The 27,053-nt window shown below is 40.2% G+C and overlaps 1 protein-coding gene and 1 pseudogene across 1 annotated transcript in view; one reads left to right on the top strand and one right to left on the bottom strand.

The window, feature by feature from the left end:
* The first annotated feature begins 1,477 nt into the window (after window positions 1–1,477).
* Window positions 1,478–27,053, top strand: part of NUP160 (nucleoporin 160) — a 51,552-nt gene continuing 25,976 nt past the window's right edge. The window contains exons 1-20 of the mRNA XM_065882027.1: window positions 1,478–1,672; window positions 1,927–2,038; window positions 3,595–3,805; window positions 4,422–4,644; window positions 5,979–6,057; window positions 6,947–7,061; window positions 7,801–7,959; window positions 13,263–13,340; window positions 13,625–13,722; window positions 15,884–15,968; window positions 17,777–17,845; window positions 19,843–19,926; window positions 20,187–20,357; window positions 21,125–21,224; window positions 21,498–21,663; window positions 22,359–22,486; window positions 22,573–22,733; window positions 24,877–25,010; window positions 25,670–25,740; window positions 26,421–26,580. Of these exons, the coding sequence (XP_065738099.1) occupies window positions 1,573–1,672; window positions 1,927–2,038; window positions 3,595–3,805; window positions 4,422–4,644; window positions 5,979–6,057; window positions 6,947–7,061; window positions 7,801–7,959; window positions 13,263–13,340; window positions 13,625–13,722; window positions 15,884–15,968; window positions 17,777–17,845; window positions 19,843–19,926; window positions 20,187–20,357; window positions 21,125–21,224; window positions 21,498–21,663; window positions 22,359–22,486; window positions 22,573–22,733; window positions 24,877–25,010; window positions 25,670–25,740; window positions 26,421–26,580 (2,504 nt within the window). The 5' untranslated portion in view covers window positions 1,478–1,572. The remainder of the gene's footprint in view (window positions 1,673–1,926; window positions 2,039–3,594; window positions 3,806–4,421; window positions 4,645–5,978; window positions 6,058–6,946; window positions 7,062–7,800; window positions 7,960–13,262; window positions 13,341–13,624; window positions 13,723–15,883; window positions 15,969–17,776; window positions 17,846–19,842; window positions 19,927–20,186; window positions 20,358–21,124; window positions 21,225–21,497; window positions 21,664–22,358; window positions 22,487–22,572; window positions 22,734–24,876; window positions 25,011–25,669; window positions 25,741–26,420; window positions 26,581–27,053) is intronic.
* On the bottom strand, window positions 14,049–14,381 carry LOC136127409 (large ribosomal subunit protein eL30 pseudogene; annotated as a pseudogene).

Below are 27,053 nucleotides of genomic sequence, written 5' to 3'. Positions count from 1 at the left end.
CCTGCCAATGCAGAAGACACGGGTTCGAGCCCTGCTCCGGGAAGATCCCACATGCTGCAGGGCAACTAAGCCCATGCGCCACAACTACTGAGCCTGCGCTCTAGAGCCTGCGTGCCGCAACTACTGAAGCTCGCACACCTAGAGCCCATGCCCTGCAACAAGAGAAGCCACCACAATAAGAAGCCCACGCACCGCAGCAAAGAGGAGACCCTGCTCGCCGCTACTAGAGAAAGCCTGCGCAGAGCAACAAAGACCCAACGCAGACAAAAATAAATTAAAAAAAAAAATCAGTATGGAGTTTCCTTAAAAAACTAAAAATAGAACTACCATATGACCCAGCAATCCCATTACTGGGCATATACCCTGAGAAAACCATAATTCAAAAAAGTCATGTACCACAATGTTCATTGCAGCACTATTTACAATAGCCAGGTCATAGAAGCAACCTAAGTGTCTTATCAACAGATGAATGGATAAAGAATGTGTGGCACATATATACAATGAAATACTACTCAGCCATAAAAAGAAACGAAATTGAGTTATTTGTAGTGAGGTGGATGGACCTAGAGTCTGTCATACAGAGTGAAGTAAGTCAGAAAGAGAAAAACAAATACTGTATGCTAACGCACATATATGGAATCTAAAAAAAAAAGTGAACCTAGTTGCAAGGCAGGATTAAAGATGTAGACATAGAGAATGGACTTGAGGACATCAGGTGTGAGGGGGAAGCTGGGGCAAAGTGAGAGTAGCATCAACATATATACACTACCACATGTAAAACAGATGCCTAGTGGGAAGCAGCCGCATAGCATAGGGAGATCAGCTCGGTGCTTTGTGACCACCTAGAGGGGTGGGATAGGGAGGGTGAGAGGGAAAGGATACGCAAGAGGCAGGGGATATGGGGACACATGTATGCATATGGCTGATTCACTCTGGTGTGCAACAGAAACACAGTATCGTGAAGCAATTATACTCCGATAACGATCTATTAAAAAAAACACGAATACAGTCTCTTGAAAAACTTTCAACACAAAAGGCCCCTCTGCCCTTCACTCCCTCTCCTCATTGTCCCTACGGTCGCTTAAGAGCAAAGAAAAGGAGACAGGGTGGAGATTCACTGACTGACACAGCGACGCAGGGAGAGGTGACCGCAAGCTAGGAATCCAGCAGAGGGCGCCCATCTGCTGGGCCTCCCCAGACCTCGACCCTCGCGGGAGACTGGGCCCCGCTGCCCAGGCGGGCGTTTTTAAAATGGAAACAAGCCCGGCCCCGCCCCCTGCCCTGAGAACGCCGGGAAAATGGCGCCGCGCCTTGGGGCTTCCTAGCAGGCCACGCAAAGGTCCCCGCAGGTAGAGTCTGCAGGCTTCCCCTACCCGCTTCTCATCTGGATTCCTCCCTGCCCACCCTGTCTCCAACTAACTCGGTGGGAGCCTCACAACGCAGTGTCAGACACGCGCTTGACCTCTGCCGGCTTCTTCACGTGCCCGCAGCTCCGCCCGCTCCGCCCCCGGAAGTGACGACATCCGCCGGGTCCTGCTGGTGTCCCGTCGGGCCTCGCGGTGGCGCTGAAAGATGGCGACGGCGGGAGCCGTGGAACGGAGCTTCGTGGAGCTCAGCGGAGCTGAGCGCGAAAGGCCGAGGCACTTTCGGGAGTTCACAGTTTGCGGCATTGGTACGGCGCGATCCGATCCTTCGCTTCTGGCTTCTCCCCTGGATCCCTAAATCTCTGACCTCCCGTTCATCCTTCTGAGCCCACATGCCTATAGCCCCGGAATCAGAGCTTCTTTAGTGTCCTACTTCTGCGTCTTTTCTTCCCCTTCTTTTTGTATGGATTGTCAGTCCGTCACCCTCTGCTTTGTCAGCACCCTCAGTGCGTGTCTATTCCCAGAGAACCCCCTGTGCAGGCTGACCACTTTCATTTTGCAGGAACTGCAAATGTCGTGGCCGGAGCCGTGAAATACGGTGAGAGCGCGGGAGGCTTCTGTTATGTGGAAAGTGGCAAGTTGTTCTCCGTCACCAGAAACAGGTTCATTCATTGGTAAGTGCTGTGTTTGTCAAACCCCCTGGAAGGTCGGGTTGTTCGGCGGCTGAATTTTCGAGGCTGTTCTTAAGGTGTCATCCATTCTCCGAAGTGGTCATCGACAGGAAAAGAGAAAGACTGTTTTCTATTCATATGTGAATCAGTGGAAAATTAAGGAAACCCAGAGTTCTAGAAGAGGTACCCTCCCAGGCAGCACTAAAAGCAGAAGAAATGTAGCTTAGGGGTTAAAGTCCAAAAGACCAGTTTCAGACATGAACCCATTATGTTTTTATAGTGCTTTACAGCTTCCTTCATTCTACAAATATGTTTGAGCCTTTATAGTCAGGCACTGCTAGGTGTGCTGGGGGTGAAGTGAGGAACAAAAACAATCACCATTTTCATCATGCAAGATGTAACAGTGTAAGAATAGATGTGGACCCACCTTTCATGGGGCAGTTTTGAGAAGGGGGAAGACATTATATAGCTAATGACCACATTTATAAATACAAATTTTTCATACTTGCCTCAGAGGAAAAGTATAGGGGCTTTGAGGGGCTAATGGGAGTACCAAATATTATTGGTGGTGCTGGGAAGGCCTAAAGCAAGTCACATTTAAACTGAGATCTGAAGGATGAAAGGTTAGGCAGGCAAGGGGTTGAGGGAGAGAGCAGTTCAGCAAGTGGGATCACCGTGCACAAAATCCATGAGGTGGAAATAGAAAGAGGAGATTCAAGGGTGACACCCAGATTTTTGGCTTGAACAACTAGAAGTTATAGAGATGTCATTAATGAGTTGGAAAAGTGCAGGTGAAGCAGGTGTTTTTGTTTCTTTGTCTTTCAGGTTTGCTGTGTCCTGGAATTCTGTTTTGGACAGGTTTAGTTTGAGATCCCTGTTAGATATACAAGTAGAAGTGTTGAGGCAGTAGTCAGGAGGTCAGTGGAGAGTTTGGGCTGAATGAGATACACATTTAGGAATTGTAGGCATTCAATGGCATTTAAAGCTGTTATATCAAAGGAGATCATCTAGAGAATGGATTCGGGTAGTGTGGTAGATGAGGTGATGGCAAGTTAGGGCATTCCCAGAATAGTGCTTTCTATGGTTCCAAAGCTACCACATGGCAGAGTTGTGCCTCAAGAAGAGTCTTCCCTGCGTCCTAGTAGGAGGAAGCTATAGAAGGGGAAATACCCACATTTATAAGGTCACTGTAGTTTGACCCTGTAGTAACATATGTAGAGGCCACATTGCACTATAAGTAATGAGGGTGTGTGGTGTGAATTTTCATTATAGTGGAGTTTAATTGCTTTGAATATTGTTTTTAAAAAATGGACTATGAAGTTTGGAAATGCCTCCATTTAACAGAGAATCATATAATAAGATTTGGATTTTACACAGTGCTGTGTTTTGTAGACTATATAATGTGGTGGTTTGGAATGTCAAAATTGGTCTGAGTTTGTTTATCCAAAATTTTCAAATTGGGAGAGTTCACCTGGAAATTATTGCCATACATTTCAATGCAACAATCAGAAAGAAAAGCATAAACTTTTTTTTTAACAAATGTCTCTTCACTTTAATAGGAAGACCTCTGGAGATACATTGGAGCTGGTGGAAGAGTCACTGGACATAAATCTGTTAAATAATGCAGTTCGCCTCAAATTCCAAAATTGCATCCTCTTACCCGGAGGGGTTCATGTCTCTGAGACTCAGAATCATGTGATAATCTTGATATTAACCAATCAAACAGTGCACAGGTTACTTTTACCACACCCTTCCCGGATGTATAGGAGTGTAAGTTGGTTAAGTATAATATCCTTTAATTCCCAAAGTTACTCTGACTGTCACAAATTTAGTAATAGAGCAATGTCCTTTGGAATTGAAGAATATTTGGATTCTTTGCTGGCCCTAACCAAGCATACTATCATAGTTACTATTTAAAATGATCACACACATTTTAAGCTGCAAAAATAGTTTCATTAAAAAGAATAGCTTTGGGGACTTCCCTGGCAGTCCAGTGGTTAAGATTCCATGCTTCCACTTCAGGGGGCACGGGTTCCATCCCTGGTCTGGGAACTAAGATCCTGCATGCCATGTGGTGCAGCCAAAAAAAGAATAGCTTTCTGGGAATTCCCTGGTGGTCCAGTGGTTAGGACTCCACACTTGCATTGCCAAGGGTGCAGGTTCGATCCCTGGTTGGGGAACTAAGATCCCGCAAGCCCTGCAGCCCAGCCAAAAATAAAAATTAAAATAAATAATAGTGGAGAGCCATGATTTAAAAAAAAGAAAAAATAGCTTTCTTTTTAAGCTCAACAATTTTTTACTTTAAAAACTGATAGCGATTGGAAGGAACTGAGCAAAATCCAGTTTATTTTGGTTTAACAGAGTTTTCTTTTTAATTACTCCACAGGAGTTGGTAATTGAAAGTCAGATGCAGTCAATATTCACTGACATTGGAAAAGTTGACTTCAGGGATCCTTGCAACTATCAGTTAATTCCAACAGTACCTGGACTCTCCCCTAATTCTACCACCTCGGCAGCCTGGCTTAGCAATGACGGGGAGGCTCTGTTTGCTGTACCATCTGCCTCTGGGGGAATCTTTGTTCTTAAACTACCTCCTCATGATGTACCTGGTAAGAACAGGAACTGAGCATGAATTTAATTTTAAACCAAGGAATACTGGCATTAAAACAGATGTTAGAAGTCCAAGGCCATCATCCAATGCAGGAATTGCTTCTGTACTACCCTAAGATGATCATTCATTATTGCTTGCATTATGACTCCCTAATGCTTTACTGTTTTTTTCCTAAGAGGGCGGCATTTTATATAGTGAACGAGGAACTGTCCAGCTTACTGGAGTATGGGAAAACAGATAACTGTAAGGTGACCTATTCTAAGGGCTTTAGTAGACATGAGTTGACTGGTTTTCTACCTTCACTTTGTGGTATTGTAACTAAAATAAGTTACCTGAAACAAGGAAGCTCAGTGCTGATACCCTGCTCCAAGTCACCACTCCTCTTACCTGGATTATTGCATTTGCTTCCTAAATAGCTCCCCAGATCTGTCCTTACCCCTCAGCAGAAACTTCTCAGGAAGACTGATACATTTTAAAACCCAGGGTGAGTCATGTCATTCCACTACTCAAAGCCCTCGGATCGGGGCTGTTCTTCATCTCACTCTGAATAAACCCAAAGTCCTTACTGCAACACCCCACTGCCTCTCTAATCTCATCGTCTCATTCTTTCCCCCCTCCTCTGAACCGGCCACATGCCTTCTTGCAATTCCTTGAACATACCAGGTACACCTAGCTCAGGGCTTTGGCGGGGCTAGTCTCCCCAGCTACCAGTGTGGCTCATTCCCTCCACTCCTTTAGGTTCTTACTCAGTGTCACCTCAGTGAGTGACCTGACCACCTTTCTAAAATTGTAACACAATTTTAACACTAACACAATTGTACACATGCACCCCATCCCCGTTCACTATACCCTTTCTATGTTTTATTTTTCTCCACTCTTTACATTCTACTTAATTTGTTAACTGTCTCTGCTTCTCCCTTCCTGCCAATGGAATGTAAGTTCCATGAGGACAGGAGTGTTTTAATTTGTTCTATTTACTGCTGTATCTCTAGCATCTAGAACTGTGCCTAGCACATGAAAGGTACTCGGTGTTTCTTTTGGAAAGAATGAGGTGTTGCTTCTGAGCAGCAATATGGGTTACTGTTTGTAAATGGCAAAAATTTCCCCTAGGAATATAAAAATGCTGTTGTTATTGTTCCCATAATGATTCAAAATATTTTAGGTATGGTGTATGTGGAAAGGTACAGCCTAAGACTTCTTAGTATAGAAATGTAGAAGCCTGTCACCTGTTATAAATTCCTTGTTCATGGTTGCATCCTTCTTGCCTTTGGGCTTCACTAAGTCTGATCAAGAGGTGCCTTGGATATCATTGGTCTATTTTCAATCTTGTAGGGATGGTGTCAGTTGTGGAGCTGAAACAGAGTTCAGTAATGCAACGATTGCTTATAGGCTGGATGCCAACAGTTATCAGGTGAGTGGTCTCTGGTCGGTAAATCATAGGGCCCAAGAACTTAATCTTTTGCCCTGGTCAACACCTGTTAGTACTTCCAGTCTGACTCCAAGGCAAATAAACATAATACTGGAAAGGAGAAGGGTCTACACAACGTTACATTCCATCTGAGAAGAGCTGCACTCCAGAGCCCACTTCATTTGGGACTTGACACTTTGACAACAGAAATTGGCTTACTATACTTCTCACAATATCCATTTCGGTGCTCTGCCCAGACTTACCAAATCCAATTTTGTGTAATATTAGAAGTAGAAAGTTTGATGGTTAGAACAGTATTCCATTGATATCTAGAGCTTTTTAAAATTTATCAGAATAATGGATATAAATCAAATAGAAAATGTAGTTATCTTTTTTTTTTTAATTAATTTGTTTATTTTTGGCTGCGTTGGGTCTTCGTTGCCACACGCGGGCTTTCACTAGCTGCGGCGAGCGGGGGCTACTCTTCGTTGCAGTGCACGGGCTTCTCATTGCAGTGGCTTCTCTTATTGCAGAGCACACTTCTAGGCACGTGGGCTTCAGTAGTTGTGGCGTGTGGGCTCAGTAGTTGTGGCACGCAGGCTCTAGAGTACAGGCTCAGTAGTTGTGGCACACAGGCTTAGTTGCTCCGTGGCACGTGGGATCTTCCCAGACCAGGGCTCAAACCCATGTCCCCTGCATTGGCAGGCGGATTCTTAACCACTGCACCACCAGGGAAGCCCAGAAAATGTAGTCATCTTATACCAGCCTATAATCTCTTTTCCTTTTGTTAAGAGTGTGCATTTATAATTTTATTTTATCTCGTAAATTGCAAATTCTAACGATCAGGTAATTTGCAACAATAAAACTCTAAAACTTGGCCTTATGTTTTCAGAGGTGATCAGGGGCCTTCAGATCGTCCCCTGAGTCTTGCTGTTCATTGTGTCAAGAACGATGCCTTCATCTTTGCTCTATGTCAGGATCATAAACTACGAATGTGGTCTTATAAGGTAAATGTTACATTTATAGTTACTGCAAGTTAAAATAGGATTGCAAATTGAAGGGGAATTGAAATAAATCTTGCTTCTCATAATATGATCAGATCTCTTAGATTAGAAATTATGGGGCATTTCCAGATTCAGACAGTTTCATTTAGCTTTATTTTTCATATATTTCTCCCCTAACTTTTTGTATTTTTATTTTGAAAATTATGAGTCCTACAGAAACATTGAAGTGGTACAGAGTATACTCTTCACTTCGAAACAAATGTATTTTTATCTTTATTTATTTTATTTATTTATTTTTGCGGTACACGGGCCTCTCACTGTTGTGGCCTCTCCCATTGCGGAGCACAGGCTCTGGACACGCAGGCTCAGCGGCCATGGCTCATGGGCCCAGCTGCTCCGCGGCATGTGGGATTTTCCCGGACCAGGGCACGATCCCGTTTCCCCTGCATCGTCAGGCGGACTCTCAACCACTGCGCCACCAGGGAAGCCCAACAAATGTATTTTTAAAATGCAAGTTGGTAAAATAGTTTTCAACATTTGCAAACAAAACAGCTGATGATTTTATCTATCAGACTAAAGAGATATTTTCATCTCAGCCCTTTAAAAAAAAACCCTTAGGGCCCTTCAGACAAATTAGATACAGTGCTAGATGTAATGAATGTGCATTCTTTAAAAAGGGAAGGAGTTTGTTTTTCTTCCTGAATATTCTTTAATACTGCTTACTAAATGTTTTCTTGGGCAGGAGCAAATGTGCCTGATGGTAGCTGACATGCTAGAGTATGTCCCTGTGAATAAAGATCTTCGGCTCACTGCTGGGACTGGACACAAATTACGATTTGCCTATTCCCCTACCCTGGGAGTCTGCCTAGGGATATACATGCATGCACCAAAGCGAGGACAGGTATGAAACAAATAAGACACGTATCAAGTTATTCTGTATGTACTGATATGGGGAAGTAGCTATAGACTCATTGAGTCTATTTAAGCTTTTCACACCAACCTAGATGTATCTTGTGTTGTTTCCACAGAGATGGTAGGTTTTGTGCTAATATGTGAATTAAAAGATCTTGAAGGAAAAGTCAGGATGAAAGGGAGTAGAGAGTTTAAAGGAATATGGAAGGAAAAGTTAACCAAAACTAAGCAAGAAAGAGCCAATTTGAAAGTCTGGGTGAAAAAATGGAGTTGTGAAAGGGATGTAGGTGTTATTAAGAGGTACAGGGGAAGTTAATTTTTAGAAGTACTTTTGCTCATCATCTAATCGCTAGCTGTTGTATGTCAGTGAGGTATTTAGGGTACAATACAATAGTATAATCACGTAATAAACAGCCACGGGAATTCCCTGGCATCCCAGTGGTTAGGCCTCTGAGCATCCAATGCCAGGGGCCTGGGTTCAAAGGGGAACTAAGATCCCGCAAGCTGCGTGGCCAAATAAATAAATAAACAGCCGCTTGTTGGGTATTGTGTGTTTGGCATGTTGCCAGGCCCTTTATGTACATTAATAGCAAACGCTTGGACTGTGCTTATTACTCACACACTACACATATCATCCATTTAATCCTAATAACATTCCAGTGAGGCAGGGTTTGTCCTCACTCTGCCGGAGCCCTGATTCCCCATGCTGGGTGCTGCTCTGCTTGGTGCCCTCCTCACTCCTATTGGGCTCTGATATCCCACTCCAGGTTGCCCTTCCACATGGATGCCCTCCTCACCCTACTTGGGCCCTGACACTCTGTACTAGTCCACCCCCCGTCCCATGCAGTGGACACCCTTCTCACCTACTTGGGCTCTAGTCCCCAGCGCAGGCTGCCACTCTCTGTGGACACTCCTCACCCTGCTTGTTTTCACCCTGCCCCAGACCTTCCATATATGTGGACACCCTCTCACCCTACTGATACGCCTCACCCTAAGCCAGGCTACTCCCAAATATGAAAACTCTTCTACATTCTTGGGTTCTTGGTTCATTCTGCAATCCCCTCCTTGGGCTCATAATTTGTTAGAATGACCCACATAACTCAGGGAAACACTCACTTACATTTACTAGTTTATTGGGTGATAAATGATGAAGAGGTATGTAGGGCAAGGTCCAGAAGGGTCTCATGGTATTGAGGTGCACCACCCTCCCAACACATGGATGTGTTCACCAACCTGGAAGCTCTCCAAATCCCATACCTTAAGAATTTTTAAGGAGGCTTCATCACATAGGCATGATGGGTTACTAATTCAATTTCTAGCCTTTCTTCACTTTCCAGAGGATGGGAGTTAGGGCTGAAAGTTTCAAGCTTTTAATTAGACTTGGTCTTTCTGGTGACTAGCTCCCATCCTGAAGCTATCCAGGAGTCCCCTCATTAGAACAAAAAGTGTTCCCATAACCCAGGATATTCCAAGGAATTTAGGAGCTCTGTGTCGGGAACCAGGGTCCAAGATCAAATATTAGAACAAAAGATGCTCCTAGCACCTCTATCACTCAGGAGATTGCAGGAGTTTTAGGAGCTCAGTGTCAGGAGGCAGAACCAGAGACCAATATATATATTTATTATTACTTCACCGATTCTGATAGAGGTTTGTTGACTCTGTAGATCATATTGGAAAGAATTGCCATCTTGGCAATATTAAGGCTTTTGGTTCATGAACATGGTATGCTTTTCCATTTATTTAGATTGTATTTAACTTTTTTAGCAATGTTTTATAATTTTCATAGTATTAAGTTTTGCAGGATTTCTTTAATCAGTTTATTTGTATATATTTTATTCCTTTTGATACTATTGTAAATGAAATTATCTTAATTTCATTTCAGATTGCTCATTGCAGGTTTATAGAAATACAATTCATTTTTTTATATCAACCTTGTATCCTGTAACCCTACTGAACTCTTATTAGTTTTAGTAGTGTTATAGTGGAATTTTTGGGACTTTCTATTTACAGGACAATATCATCTGCAAATAAAGATAGTTTTACTGCTTCCTTTCCGATCTGGGTGCCCTTTTGTTTTTTTTTTTCCCTTAAATTGCCTTGGATAGATCCTCCAGTACAATGTTGAATAGAAGTGACAAGAGTTGTCTTATTCCTGATTTAAGAGAGAAAGTTTTTAGTCTTTCACCATTGAGTGTGATGTTATCTGAGTTTCTCATAATGCCCTTTATCGTGTTGAGGAAGTTACTTTCTATTCCTAGCTTGTTGAGTGTTTTATTAATGAAAGAGTATTCAGTTTGGTACCACGGCCTTGATTCACATTGACACCAATAATTTTACCTACCGTTGCTTTTGCATTATCAGTGCAAATATTAACACAGTGAAAAGGGCAAATGATGTAGTGTTATTATGAAAAGTGTTTTGACCTCACTAATCCCCTGAAACAGTCTTAGGGACCTCTAGGAATCGGACCTCTAGGAATCTATGGACCATATTTTGAGAACCACTGCTCTAAACATTAGTCTGAGATTGAATATGCTATTTTAGGAGTGGTATCAAACTGAGCTGAGCTATTACCTCCTTTGGTTTGAGCATTATGGTTCTATTAATGAAGCCTAAAATCAGATACACTTTTAGCAGCCATGTAACACTGTTGTGCCTATTCAGAGTATAATGAAGTTGAGGTCTTTTTTTTTTCCTTCTTTTTTTGAACAAAAACTGCTCTTCAGCATGTTTTTTTCTCCCTAATCTACACATTTGAAGGTTTTATTTTTAATCTCTGTAATATTTTACACTCATTCCAATTTTTTTTTATTAAATTTATTTATTTATTTATCTTTGGCTGTGTTGGGCCTTCGTTGCTGTGCACAGGCTTTCTCTAGTTGTGGTGAGCGGGGCTACTCTTCGTTGTGGTACATGGGCTTCTCATTGTGGTGACTTCTCTTGTTGAGGAGCACGGGCTCTAGGTTCGCGGGCTTCAGTAGTTGTGGCTCACGGGCTCTAGAACGCAGGCTCAGTAGCTATGGTGCACGGGCTTAGTTGCTCCGTGATATGTGGGATCTTCTGGGACCAGGACTTGAACCCATGTCCCTTGCATCAGCAGGTGGATTCTTAACCACTGCGCCACCAGGCAAGCCCTACACCCATTCCTGTTAATTTCATTTGTTTCTTCTTGGTTTTCTTTTCGTTCTTTGGGTTCTAATTATGTTAATAAGTACATTAATTTAATCATTTCCAGCATCATGTTCTCAGTGTTATAAATATGCCATCTGTATTTCCATCTAGGACACTAATAAAAATCTCAAACAGAAGTCCTGTAGACCTGTGGTGTGGTCTGTGGAATGGTCCTGGGCCACAAATTATTTGTTACTGGATCGCAGTAAGATAGATAAAATCAGAAAGTGAGAGAATGCATTAGAAGCTTTTATAGTGACATTGCCACAGACATTCAGGGTTTCTGTATTTCATAAAAGTATCAGTCTGGAACAGATTAGAAATTAAAGAGAAAAAAAACACTGTTCCTTTCCACAGATAGTTTGAGAAGCACTGCACTAGGCCAGCATTTTTCCAACTTTTTGGCTAGAATCTACAATATTTTGCATTGCTACATAGTATATACATATGTGGTGATGATGGGCATGTAACAGAAAATAGTTTTCATGAAACATGTTTACCTTTACCATGAGTGATGAACTGATAAACTCTGATACTTTGTTTCTTTTTTTTTCTTTTTTTTTTTAATGCTGGTTGCGACCTCCTAAATTTGATTCATGTCCCACTGATGGGTTGAAATATGCAGCTTGTAAATACAGCTCTAGGGTAGAATGAATATGAGCATTACATATATTTCTCATATTTCATACACTCCTATTTTTCTCTCAAAAGGACTCTCACTGTATATTTTTCTTTTAGTATTTCCTTGTGAACAGTTGCTTGTGTTATAAGGATAGAATCTTCATCACTCTTACCAGTTTATAATACACTTTCTTTATCAAAAAATTATTTAAAATATTGTCCATCAAATATTATTTTTGAGTTTGACATTTTTTGTTTCAGCAACAGAGTTAAATACTAAACATGAATTATTTTATAGGGTTTTATTTTTAGTGAAGATTGACTAGAGTTGATTTGTATTGTGTGTATGTTTTAAATTATTTTTGGTACTTTGGTAAAAATATAAACTTAAAAATAGATTTCTCACCATAGTGAGATACCACCTCATACCCAAAAGGATAGCTACTATGGGGGAAAAAAACAGAAATACCAAGTGTTGGAGAGGATGTGGAGATATTGGAACCCTTGTGCACTACTGGTGGGAATATAAAATGCTGCAGCCACTATGGGAAACAACATGGCAGTTCCCAAAAAAATTAGTCATAGAATTTCCATAGGGTCAAGCAATTCCACTTCTGGATGTATACCCAAAAGAATTAAAGTAGGGTATTTAAGAGATATTTGTACACCCATGTTCATAGCAACAATATTCCCAATAGCCAAAAAAGTGGAAGCAACCTAAGTCTTCATCGATGAAAGAATGGATAAATAAGACATGGTATATACATAAAATGGAATATTATTCAACTTTTAAAAGGAGGGAAGTTCTGGGACTTCCCTGGTGGTCCAGTGGTTAAGACACTGCACTTCCAATGCAGGAGGTGCAGGTTCAATCCCTGGTCGGGGAACTAAGATCCTACATCCCACATGCCATGCGGCCGAAAAAAGGAAGGAAGGAAATTCTTTTTTTTTTTTTTTTAACATCTTTATTGGGGTATAATTGCTTTACAATGGTGTGTTAGTTTCTGCTTTATAACAAAGTGAATCAGTTATACATATACATATGTTCCCATATCTCTTCCCTCTTGCATCTCCCTCCCTCCCACAGGAAGGAAATTCTGACACGTGCTGCAACATGGATGATACTTGAGGATGTTATGCTAAGTAAAAATACAGTCCCAAAAAGACAAATGCTGTTAGGATTCCATTATGTAGCAGTCAAGGTCATAGTAGAATGCTGGTTGCCAGGGGCTGTGGGGAGGGGGAATGGGGAGTTATTTAATGAGTACAGGGTTTCTGTTCTGAAAAAATGAAAAACAGTTTTGGAGTTCAGTTGCACAACAATGTGAATATACTTAATACTACTAATCTGTACACTTAAAAATAGTTAAGATGGTAAAGTCTACATGTATTTTACCATACTTTTAAAAAAAATTAGCTTCCGAATGCTGGTAAGTCTTGCATAGAAGCATAGCATGTTGGTTGTTTCAAGTACTGAATTATCAACTTGTGTTTTAACAGTTCTGCATTTTCCAGTTGGTAAGCGTTGAGAATAACCGCTACAGCATAGATCACATTTCCTCACTATTCACTTCTCAGGTAGGTTGAGTCATCCTTTGCATATCAGAGAAGTACAGGAAAGAAACATTGGCTAACTTGACTATGTTGTAATGGGATTGAAATCTTAAAATGGAATATTTAATGAAACTTCATGCAAAAAAATTTCATTTGGATTTTACCAAGTTCACGTGGTACTGTCTTTTGTTTTCATGCTTTTACCTCTCCTACTAATACAAGTTTAAGTCACCATAACTTAGTACCTTTTCTTTCTTGTTTTAACAAGAGTTTTTGTTTATTTGTTTCCCCCCTACATTTCCTTCTAGGAGACACTGATTGACTTTGCCTTAACCTCTACGGATATCTGGGTCTTGTGGCATGATGCTGAGAACCAAACAGTTGTGAAATATATCAACTTTGAACAGTACGGGTCCCTCACCTCTGTCATCCTACCTTACCCCAAGCAAATTCATACTTAGAAAAGAAGGAGAGCTTTTTATGTAGAACAAAAGTCAAATGTTCGCATTTAAAGGATTCAGACCCGGGTTTGCCTATTTTCTGACATACCTTCTTTTTTATTGTGTGTTATTTCCTACCTTATGATTTTAGGACAAAATAAGTATTCTTAGAGTTGGAATGAGGTGAAGAAAATACCATCTTTTTGGGGAGAGATAGCACATAACCAGAATACTTCTTTTTTTATTTAAAACAAGCTCTGGCTGGTTTTATTAAAGAAAAGTTATGCATGATTTACTTTTCAGCAGTCTGTTCTGGCATGCTTCTAATGATATCAGAATCACCTGGATCAGTGATAGCCAGTGTGCATACTCTGTAGTATTTTCCATACATTGTGCCCAGTTCAGTATTATTGCCACTGTAGTGATGGATACATGGCATAATACTCTATTTCAGATTTCCCCAAGGCTGGGCAGTTGTTGGCAAGAATGACCAGTTTCACTTTGCCTTGTCTGATCATTTTCTAAGTTTCTTGTACCCGAGCACATACTTTCCACTTTTCATAACAAGTTGGAGCCTAGAGTTGATCGACTCCAGTGACTTTTCTGTCTTCCTTGCGGGCACCATCTTCCTGCCTGAGGTGCAGGACACCCCCAACCAAGAGCAGCTGCCAAGATGGCCAGGGAGCGAGAAAGGCCCCAAATGCTTCTAATCTGCATTTTCTTTGTTTCTGTGCAAAGACTATTTCTGATACCCACAACTTCCAAAAGACACTGCAGCCCCTTTGGGGTCTCAGTTTCCTCATGAGATGAGAAGTAGATTGGACAAATACAGTGCCTCTCAAACTTTTTTTTAAAGCAGGAATCCCTTTTTTTTTTCAAAAGATAATGAACTCCAGGGCTTCCCTGGTGGCTCAGTGGTTGAGAGTCCGCCTGCCGATGCAGGGGACACGGGTTTGTGCCCCAGTCTGGGAAGATCCCACATGCCGCGGAGCGGCTGGGCCCGTGAACCATGGCCGCTGAGCCTGTGCGTACGGAGCCTGTGCTCCGCAACGGGAGAGGCCACAACAGTTAGAGGCCCGCATACCACACACACAAAAAAAGATAATGAACTCCAATATATAACAAACCAGTATTTTATGAATATAAAATTATAACACAATTTAACATGTTGATAACTAAGATATATTTGGAATATCTGATATTTTTAATGTACATGATATTCATTTTAACATTTTCAATAGTTACAAAATACATTTAAAAACAAATTTTGAATCAAACACTGTGTAGTCCCTGAAATACCTGTGGAGGATTCCCTAGAACATAGTTTGACGTCTCTGGAACTGCAGTTGACCCTCAAACAACATGGATTTGAACTGTGGGGGGTCCGCTTAATACACGGATTGTTTTCAGTAGTAAATACTGCAGTACTGTTTGATCTGCAGTTGCTTGAATAAGTTATACATGGAGTTTTGACTGCACAGAGGGTTGACACCTGTAACCCCCCATGTCGTTCAAGAGTCAGCTGTAAACTAACTGAGCTTAAGTGGGTCTCTCATGACCCTATATTCTAGAATAGGATTCTAGGAGTGGTTGCCCCCAGATTGACCCTGAACCACACCTCAGAGGATTGAGAGTACTTATAGATGGCGTTCAAGCAAAGAATCTGCGGTCAGGTGAGAGTTTGAATCCTGGTTGTACAACTTACTAGCTGTGAGATACCCTAGACCTCACTTTTTTTTTTTAGACCTCACTTTTGACATCTTAAAAATGAGGGCAGTGTATCCTTCAAAGAGTTATCGTAAGGTATACATGAATAGTATCTAGAATTGCACCTAGTATGATGTGCCGCATATGGTAAATGCAGAAGGAAAGTTGGCTGTTTGTAGATTTGTGTTTAGAGTTTTAATTTCAGGAAGGTGCCTATTAGAACAAGTAAGAGCACTTCTATAGTCCAGACTCTGCTATGAAGATGTTTCTTTTTTTTGGAAACTTTTTTAATAGAATTGATCAAGCAGTAGTTGCAGAGGTTCAGTGATGGGACCCTCCCTGCCCAAATACTGCCAACAACATAAGCTTCAATTTTATTCATCATCTTTATGTAGACTGATGGGCTTTTTCTCTCTGTAGTAATGTTACAGGTCAGTGGAATCCAGTTTTTATGCAGCCTCTGCCAGAGGAAGAAATCATTATCAGAGATGATCAAGACCCCAGAGTAAGCAATGCTAAAGTCTTTTGTAAGGAGATGATTTACCCTGATCATTAGTTTGAGAAGAACCAGTTGTATTAGTAGAACTCTTTCAGCTGCAGATGAAAGAAACCCACCTCAAACTGACTTAAGCTGAATGTATTGGCTTGTGCTGCTGGGAAGTTCAGAGTTACCTGGTTTCAGCCATGGCTGAAACAATGCCTTCAGGGCTTGATCTCTCCTTTGTCTCAATTCTGCTTTCCTCCTTGTTGGGTTTATTGTCCGGCAGGCTTTCTGAGCAAGCTTGCCTTCTGTGAACTTAGCAACCCCAGGGGAAAGAGCACTTCTGTTCCAGGCCCTGGAGTTGACACTGGCCTGGCTTTAGTCACGTGCTAATTCCTGGCATAGTCACTCTGATCAGAAGGCATAGAATATTCTGGCTTGGCATGAGAAACATGTCCAGCATGGGCCTTGCTATTGTGGAGGGTGAAGTCAGTTGGGTATGGGTATGGGAGGAATGGTTCTTCAGAGAAAGGTAAGGGATTTGTTAGTAAAAGAAGGGGAAATGGATTCTAGGCAGGCACAGACAGTAGGTGTCCACTATACTAACCATGTGAATATATGCATAAAAACTGGACATAAGAGGTATAAGCTATGACGAACATAACTTTAAAAGGTAATGCAGGGCTTCCCTGGTGGCGCAGCGGTTGAGAGTCCGCCTGCCGATGCAGGGGACACGGGTTCGTGCCCTGGTGCGGGAAGATCCCACATGCCGCGGAGCAGCTGGGCCCGTGAGCCATGGCCGCTGAGCCTGCGCGTCCGGAGCCTGTGCTCCGCAACGGGAGAAGCCACAACAGTGAGAGCCCCGCATACCACAAAAAAACAAACAAACAAACAAAAAGGTAATGCAGTAGCAAAACAGGCCAATTTCCCTGTTTTTCAAGGACGTCCTCAAGATAAATGGAAGAAGAACTTTCAGTTGATGCATTAATATTAAAATGAGATAAAGATCATGGGCTCTGGGTCTGAAACAATGACCCTTTGTAGGATTGGAAAGCCCATTTTGAATATCTGAAATTGAATATTGCAAAATTTTTAATCCCAAGAGTTTATTGGCACTTAACTTTTGTCTAAAAGCCAAAATCACATGCTAATTATTAAAATTCTTGTTTTTCTCCATTTTGGTCATTTTATAAATATCTCCTAGAACCTCAGTAGAAGGAAGGAAACTTGAATGAAGGTCAGCCAGGTTTGCTACTTATTGCCAAATCTGGTTTATAAAATTTGGTCAAAATGAGACCATAGGCAGTATGAGACTTTCCATTTTGTTCTCTCTACTTCATTTCCCCACTTGTGAGAGCTTACTGCAGTTTTTTTTGTTTGTTTTTTACATATAATACCTATCATTATCAATTCCTTTTCTTTTATATGTAAACCATAAAATGAGTTCTTTTGTGGATGGTGTAGAAACCACCTTAGTTTAATTATTCTCTTAACCAGCGTTTGTCACTAATAAACTAGATACAACTCTTGCATTTAAGATTGGCATTTGACAAGCTGTGTTTTCCAGTGGAACCCATTGAAGTGCACCATGAGGAACACAGCATTCTCAGTGTAGTGCATCTAGTTGACTCACAGACACTGCAGGCTTCACAGTGTGAAAATATATGACTGCTCTGCCACTTGTTACTGCTCAAATGCTGAAGGGCAGAATTTCCACATTCATGTAATAGGAATGCAGCCTTTGGTTTTAATGTGTTGAATTGTTCATTCAGATTTTTCCAAATTTTATCTTTTTTAGAATGATACTAATTCTTGTTTCAATGTTCTAACAGGAGATGTATTTGCAGAGTCTTTTTACACCAGGGCGATTCGTTAATGCAGCTTTATGTAAAGCTTTACAGGTCAGTGAGAAAATATTTAGTGTTCATTTAAGACTCTCTTATTTTATTACTAATATTATATAATTAATGATTACTGTTAATTTTGTTGTTTTGCATATACTAATACCACATAGTTTTGCAGTTGTATATACATGTGTTTGTAAATGCTACTGTAATTTTTTTAAATGTTCTTTCCATAAAAATGGCAAGAGTCCAGGCGGGGAGATAGGATTAAGGGCACTTTCCCAATGACTAGTGAAGCATGCCAGTAGTAAAAAGAGAAACTTGTACCTACACTATTGTAAAAAGATATACCATACTACACTGCGTATACTCTCTATGCTTGAAAGGAGTTTTCTTGGGTAGGTTTGATGGCTTTGTTAGTACAGAGAAGGTCTGACTTGGTTCAGGTTCAAGAAAATAATCTAAGCTTCAAAGTTACATGGTTTAAGAGATGTTTAACCTTTTCCAAAAGAATTCTTTACTTTAAAGTCACTTAGGCTTCCTTAAATTGCTACTTAGCTTCATGAATTTAAAATAGAATAATCACTTATAGAATTGAAAAGTTACTTAGGATCTCCTGATCTGACCTCCCACACAAAGCAGAAATACCTTCTGAGGCTTCTCTGACAGACAACTATTCAGCTTCTAGTTGTGTCTGCCTCCAGTGACAAGTCTCTCACCAGCTCTTTTGTGACTTACTGTTCAAAACTGTGCCACTTAAAAGTTCAACCCTGGGAATTCCCTGGCAGTCCTGTGGTTAGGACTCGGTGCTTTCACTGCCCGGGCCCAAGTTCAGTCCCTGGTCGGGGAACTAAGATCCCACAAGCCGTGCAGTACGGCCCCAAAAAAAGTTCATCCCAGTATTGGATCAAATTTAACCCCCCATCATTTAGGTAGCATATTTCTTTGGGAACTTCATAGAACATGTCTCTTCTATAAAGCAACCCTTCAAATATTTTAAGAATCCTTCCATGTTATCTTTCTGCAGGGTAAAAATATACCCAGTTCCTTAACTTTCTTTCAGGTGATCTGGTTTCCAGATCCTTGACTTTTCTTCTAGGTACATTCTTAAATATCTGGCTATTCTATGTTTTCTGTTTTCTCTCTAATAAAACTCCAAGATGACATGGTCACTTTCTTCTAAGGTATTATTTCTTTCATCTCATCAGCCCTTCTTATTAACAGTAATCACATGTATGATTTCTCATGGTATCTCTTGCACACGGAGATACTGAATAATCAGTAAGGCATTGCTCACAAGCTTTGCCTTAGGAGAATTATTCCCATTAGAGTGACCTACCCCACCACTACTCTAGCTCACCTTTGTGCCAGTCAGGATGTATATGTTTGGCATCATCTTATATCTTCCTCCAGCTAAGCAATAGCCATTATGTTTCCTTTTGCTTTTTGTAATGATCCAGATGTACCCAATTATAATTCTTACAGATTCATGAGCTTCTATAGTTTATTCTGGACTATAGAAACTATTTCCAAGTTGCTGTGATTTCACAATTAGAAGTTATTTGCATACGACTTCCCTGGTGGCGCAGTGGGTAAGAATCCGCCTGCCAATGCAGGGGACACGGGTTCAAGCCCTGGTCCGGGAAGACCCCACATGCTGCGGAGCAACTAAGCCCGTGTGCCACAACTACTGAGCCTGTGCTCTAGAGCCCGCAAACCACACTACTGAAGCCCATGTGCCTAGAGCCCATGCTCCACAACAGGAGAAGCTACCACAATGAGAAGCCCGAGCACCCCAAAAAAGAGTAGCCCCGCTCACCACAACCAGAGAAAGCCCACGGGCAACAACAAGGACCCAACGCAGCCAATCAATCAATCAGTTTATAAAAAGAAATTATTTGTGCAATGTTAAGAGTAAATGTGTGTTTCAGGCATGTCCAGTCTCTATTGTATAGTATATTACCTCAGTATCTTCTGACCTGGAGTATTTTTCATTCAGTTTTTAGTATTATGTGATACTCTAAAGTGTCTCTTTGTGTCTGTTTTATTTTTAGATTTTCTGTCGAGGAACTGACAGGAATTTAGATCTCTCCTGGAATGAACTAAAGAAAGAAGTTACTTTAGCTGTTGAAAGTGAGGTGAGGTTTGGGTAAAGAAAGAATGATAATTTCTTTCATTTCCCTATGGAAAAGATTGGTACTGAGAAATTGTTCAAATTGTTCCTTGGACCTTGTTAGTAAGAACTATAAATGTCTAAACTTTTTAATTAGTCTATGGCATGTAATGCATAAGGGATATTCATTTGCCTATAGCTGAGTAAAATGATATTAAACAATTATGTTTTGGGGGGAGAAAGATCCCAAATGGTATCAAGAGTTTTTTTTTTTTCCGTTGCCAGCTCCAAGGAAGTGTAACAGAGTATGAATTTTCCCAGGAAGAGTTCCGAAATTTACAACAGGAATTTTGGTGCAAGTTCTATGCCTGCTGTCTTCAGTATCAAGAAGCCCTTTCTCATCCTCTTGCCCTACATGTGAATCCACACACAAACATGGTGTGCCTGCTGAAAAAAGTAAGAGCAGAAACATAACAGAAGAACTCCTTTAGACTGTTCAGTGGGTCTTTCAGAATGTAGTGTCTATTGTATATTGTAGTTAGCTTTTAGGATTTTGGTGGGTTTTTTGTTGGACGGGGGTCCTAAAATTATAGTTCATTTTTGTTTAAATATTCTTCTGCATTATTTATACTTTTTTGCATCTTGTTTTGTATTGAAGTGATTTCTAATTTGAAAGTTACAAGAGTAATACAGAGAACTTCTGTATACTCTTCAACCAGATTCACTGTTCCTTAACTTCCATTGCTTTTTTCTTTCTATAGATATGTCTTTTTCTTCCTGAGCCACTTGAGAGTTAGTTATAAACTTCATTCCCCTTAATCCTTACACATTTTAGCATGTATCTTAAGCACAAGGGTACTCTTTTATTACCACAGCACAATTTAAAGATCAGGCAGTTTGATATTGATATAATATTATACAGTTTATATTCAGATTTTACCAGTTGTGCTTACAATTTTTATTCTTGATCTAGGATCCAATCCAAGATCTTGCATTTATTTAGTTGTCAGGTTTCTTTAGCTTAATCTCCAGCTGTTGTTAGCCTTTCTTTGTCTTTCATGACAATGACATTTTTTTGAAGACTACGCCTGTTGTTTGGTAGAGTGTCCCTTAATTTGGATTTGTCTGGGGTTAGCTCATGATAAGATTCAGGTCTCAAATATTTTTTATCTTTTTAAACATTCACTGAAAAAAAAGTGTAACTGGAAGATTTGTATTTCCAGGGGTACCTGTCTTTCCTTGTGCCTTCCTCCTTTGTGGATCATTTATATCTCCTACCTGATGAGAATCTTTTGACAGAGGATGAGACAATCATATCTGATGGTAATAGTAATTGTCATGTCCGTATTTAAGCCCTTTCCGCCATGAACCCTATGCTTTCTTTCAAATGAATGCAGAAAACATTGATTTCCACTGTGGTCTTTCCTGGCCAGTTTACCACACTGTAGATATTTTAGGAGAAACTGAAGAGGGCTAAACATTAAGACCTCAGATAGATACCTGGCATTTAATTATTAATATTTTAATTTAATATAATATTAGCTAGCCGCTCTTCATTGGCTTGAGACATGAATGTCAACTTTCTCTTACTTATAGATGTGGATGTTGCTCGGGATGTCGTATGTCTCATAAAATGCCTTCGGCTGATTGGAGAGTCAGTAACTATGGATATGTCAGTAATGATGGAAATGAGTTGTTACAACCTACAGTCTCCAGAAAAGGCTGCAGAACAGATTCTGGAAGATTTGATCGCTATTGATGTGTAAGGAGAATTTAGGGTAAAGTCCATTTCCTAATGGAAATTTAGCAATTCTCAGTGCCAAAATCAGGTGTTTTTTTTGGTTTGTTTTTTGTTTTGTGGTACGCGGGCCTCTCACTGTTGTGGCCTCTCCCGTTGCGGAGCACAGGCTCCAGACGCGCAGGCTCAGTGGCCATGGCTCACGGGCCTAGCCGCTCCGCGGCATGTGGGATCTTCCCAGACTGGGGCACGAACCGTGTCCCCTGCATTGGCAGGCGGACTCTGAACCACTGCGCCACTAGGGAAGCCCCCCAAATCAGGTTTTTAATGTACACTCAAGTGTGTACAAAGTAGAGGTTTAAAGTTAAAGTGAGTTGCCATGATTCTCAGTAGATATTTCAGCTTTTAAACAGAAAATCTAATACATGAATTCAGGTTTGGAAACAGACTCATGAATTATGGTCTGGCTATTAACTGAGCTATAAATTCTAAAATGTAAAAGTATTTTTCTCACATTCATTTTGTCTGTCATTTCCAAAAAAAAAATGAGGGAAAAATTTCTACATGGAGTAAAAGTATCTTGTACACCAGAGTGATTATCTCTACTCCTTTATTATATGGCTGGTTTTCCTGTTTCATAGAGCATTTAGCTTATACAGCATATAGAGTCTATCTCATATATTCTCGGTAGTAATAGGAGTTTTCTAATTTCCTTATAGAGACAGTGTGATGGAGGATATTTGTAGTAAACTGCAAGAGATTAGGAACCCAACCCATGCCATTGGACTTCTTATACGGGAAATGGATTATGAAACAGAAGTGGAAATGGAAAAGGGATTCGATCCAGGTAAATGACAGAACAACAAATGTACCTCTCTGATTTAGAGAAAACAGTGATACATTTAACTGTTTTGTTTTGTTTTTTAATTACAGCTCAGCCTTTGAATATTCGAATGAATCTTTCCCAGGTCTATGGTAGTAGCACAGCGGGGCGTATTGTGTGCAGAAGTGTGTGTAAAATTGCCAGTACTCGCTTCCTCATCTGCCGAGACCTCTTGATCTTACAGCAGCTACTAACGAGGCTAGGAGATGCAGTAAGTACTACTTGAGGGAAAGCTTGTAACATCTGAAACCTCTTCTTGACCTACAGGCACATAGCAGAATGTCAGCTCTGAGAGCACGGAGACTTCGGTCTTTGTTCACTGCTCTATCCCCCATGCTTGGCCCTTAGTAGGTACTCTATAAATACAGGTTGAATTAAGAATGAGTAAACATGATAACCTAAAATTACAGATTAAGAACGTATATGAAGCAGGTTGTTTTACTCTTAACCTTTGTGTATATAATGGTGGGATAATTTGTGTATATAATGGTGGGATAATTTCCTAGGGTGGCTCTCCCAAAATGTAGTATTATTAGTACAACTTTGGATGTGATAGCAGGGCACCATTTAGTGTGGAGGAGAGAGGAAGAAGAAGAAAAAGAACTTCTCTATTTCTGCAGTACAGGATTTACCCTAAGCAGTTTTAAGATTATAGAGTTTGTTTTGGGGGTCCTCCTAACTCCATTCTCTGCATCCTTTTCCATTTTATTCTCCTTAGGCCACCAGACCCTTGTTGCCATACAACTGCCCTCTTCTCCCCACCTACTGAATGTTTTATGTTCAAAAATTACCTTTCTGCCCACCATCAGAAGTCCCATTTATCTCACTCATCTGAACCTGACAAGGAAGCAGTCTAATTCATGTTAATGTATAAATAGCTGAAAGGCCTTTGGGGCTCCCAGGGATATTTATACTTTTTAAATCAGAATTTATTAACTCAAATATGTTGCTAATGGCAGAATTTCAGGTAAAAATAAGGAAAAAACATTTAGGAAGATGATTTGTTTAGGACACCAAGGAGAAACAGGAACCTTTCCTGAGAGTCTGTCACTTAGGGCAGCCCTTACTAACCAAGTTCTTTTTAATCTTTGTAGATTCTTCCATTTCTTCAGGTTTTGGGGGGTATTTTTGTTTGTTTTTTTGTTTGTTTGCCGCATGGCTTGCAGGATCTTAGTTCCCCAACCAGGGATTGAACCCAGACTCTGACAGTGAAAGCCTGAGTTCTAACCACTGGGCCACCAGGGAATTCATCTGTAATCTTCTACCCAGTGATAACCACTATTACATTTTTTTTTTAATATTCATTTATTTATTTATTTTGCTGCGCCGGGTCATAGTTGAGGCATGCAGACTCTTAGTTGCAGCATGCCTGCGGGATCTAGTTCCCCAACCAGGGATCAAAGCCAGGCTCCCTGCATTGGAAGCGTGGAGTCTTACCCACTGGACCAGGGAAGTCCCGCTATTTACATTTTGTTATACACCCATTTTTTTTCTCTGCAAATAGTTTTAAATTTTTATTAGAAAATTAGTATATGTTATATATTATTTTTCAGAATCTGGTTGTTTTTATTCTTACACTTTACAAATCTCACCAGCATATTCACATGTTACTAAGTATTTTTATACAACATTATTTTTAATAGTTACCTACTGTAATTTTAATTTATTCAACCAATCCTGTGGCCATCCAGGTTGTTGCCAGTTTTCCCCTTATAGATAGAACTTTCTGCACCCCTTTGACTATATCTCCAGGATGAATTCTAAGAACTAGAATTGATTGGTCATAAGTTAACACACATGTTTTTTTCTTTTCGGCGTTTTTCTTTTCGGCCACGCCGCGTGGCATATGGATCTTAGCTCCCTGACCAGGGAACGATGAACCTGTGCACCCCACAGTGGAAGCGCGGAGTCTTAACCACTGGACCACCAGAGAAGTCCCAAAGTTATGCACATTTTTAAAGCTTTTGGTATTCTTGTAAAATTTTCCTCTAATGGTCATACCTATTTTTACCCAAGACCAGAAGCTTAAGAAAGGACTTAGATTTCCATGTTACTCTTCTTGACTCCTGAACCTACAGATTTAGTGCAAGTTAAGCTGTTTGTTGTTGTTTTCTTTTACACCATCAGCTCCCATGACATGGTGAGCTGTTTTTTATTATTTTGTACTGTTAAATGGGTAGATATTTTTGCCGCCTGCTACCCCAAAATGTAATAGGTGTGTTGCTTTTATGTATGTGTATGTGTTGCTTTTATGTATGCCCTTTGTAACTGTATTATTTTACCTCCACCTGAACCTAAGAGTTATCATTACTAATTGCTATTTACTGTCTCACCCACCCACCCACCATGTATAGGTGATTTTGGGAGCTGGTCAGCTCTTTCAAGCTCAGCAAGACCTACTACATCGAACAGCTCCCCTACTCTTATCTTATTACCTCATTAAATGGGGAAGTCAGTGCTTGGCAACTGATGTTCCAGTTGACACACTGTGAGTTTCATTGTTCTGATTATTTTAAAAATAAATTGTGAGCTTAATTATTTTTTCCATTGTCTGAAAGAAAAAAATTTAATATTATGCTATAGCAGTGATATGCCTTTAAAATTCAGAGCTTTCAGGTACTCCCTTTTATAAAAGTTAAAGGCAACTTCTAAGAATGAAAATAATAAATATATATTTATTATTATATATGTGTATGTATAATGCAAAGACAAATCCTGTTGAAGGCAAAATAATAAGATGAGGTCATGGGGAAAGTTAGACCACACATAAAAATGTGCTAGTTATTAAGGGTAGGCTGAGGTTCTTTATAGCCAAAAGAAGAAAGAAAATTCAATATGTACCTACAAGACTCACATTTCAATTAGATAAGCCATTTTGTTTTTGCTGGCAAGGGAAAGATTTTCATGGCATGGAGGTCTTAAGAAATTTCTGCTCTGGCTTCTCATTGAAGGATCACTGAATGATACGATGGGCAACAATCTGAACCATGGCTCATTTTCCAGATTTTCTTGTGCTTTCAATGGAGCTTTCATGTGTAATTTGTTAATAAAATTGACAGTGTTCTTGATAGGCTAACTTGTTGAAGTAATGTTTAGCATAGGAGAATTTATTGAGCTGTTGTTTTTCTGTTTTCCTTTTCCTCACAGGGAGTCTAATCTTCAACATTTATCAGTACTGGAACTAACTGACTCTGGTGCTTTAATGGCAAATAAGTTCGGTAAGGACTGGACTGTGTATGCATTTGATTTCAAGTTTGGCATTTATTGCATATTCATTAAAGTGGTCTTTTGCCACCTTTGCTTTGGAAAGGTCGGTTAGGCTGTGCTTTCACCTTGAGAGGGTACAAGCAAGCTGTGTCCTGAGACCTCTGGTTGTGACAAGAGGTTTGTGCAGGTGTAACCCTAGATCAGACATAAATGAAGGGTATTGCGTGTGTTTATATGCACTGCTGCTTTTCCATTGTATATTGACACTCCAGTGATTAATTCAACAAAATCTTTTTTTTAATTTGCCAAGTTCATATAGCTTTTGTAATCTTGTCTTCATCAGCAGATATTCAAAAGGAGCCCTCTCTCACGCTTGAGAACCATTCTGGAGAATATTTTCTATTGTTTAGGTATAAAACTTAGAATCTTAGGACTGTACTTACTGGAAGCACTTTCTAGAGAAAAGGAATGACTACAATGTTAAGTGGATTTTTTATCGCATTTATATAGTACTTCATAGTTTACAGATGCTTTTATTTATGTTGGCATTGATTACACCAGTGATGCATTTTATATTTTGAAATTAAAAATGTTCTTTGTTACAGGCGTAAAATGAATCAGTAGACTGTCTTAATTGAAAATTGATGCTACTATCACAAGTTGGTGACTGTTAAAACTTTTTATTTTTAAGTATCTAGCCCTCAGACAATTGTGGAGTTATTCTTCCAAGAAGTTGCAAGAAAACACATTATATCTCATTTGTTCTCTCAACCAAAGGCACCTCTAAGCCAGACTGAGTTGAACTGGCCTGAGATGATTACTGCAATTACCAGTTATTTATTGCAGCTTTTGTATCCTTTCATTTAAAAGCCAGTTGAATGGTTTCTCTTATCCAAATAGTCTAAGATTCAGTAATATTCTGCCTGTGTAATGAAGATTTTTAATGAGGTTGGGTACTTATCCCCCCAACAAGAGATGATATTTATTTTCAGATATCCCAATTTTTATTTTCTTTTAATTTGTTTTTGTGCTCAGGAGTTGAGCCAGATTTTATTGGTGCACACACATTTGATACCTAGATCTCTTTTTTTATATATAATCTATTTATTATTTTATTTTTTGATTTTTGGCTGCGATGGGTCTTTGTTGCTGAACACGGGCTTTCTCTCATTGCGGTGCGCGGGCTTCTCATCGCAGTGGCTTCTCCTGTTGTGGAGCACGGGCTCTAGGGTGTGCAGGCTTCAGTAGTTGTGGCTCACGGGCTCTAGAGCGCAGGCTCAGTAGTTGTGGCGCAGGGGCTTAGTTGCTCCGTGATATGTGGGAT

The sequence above is a fragment of the Phocoena phocoena genome, chromosome 8 (assembly GCF_963924675.1).
Source record: "Phocoena phocoena chromosome 8, mPhoPho1.1, whole genome shotgun sequence".
Lineage (NCBI taxonomy): Eukaryota > Metazoa > Chordata > Mammalia > Artiodactyla > Phocoenidae > Phocoena > Phocoena phocoena.
This window is presented reverse-complemented; position numbering and strand designations above follow the sequence as displayed.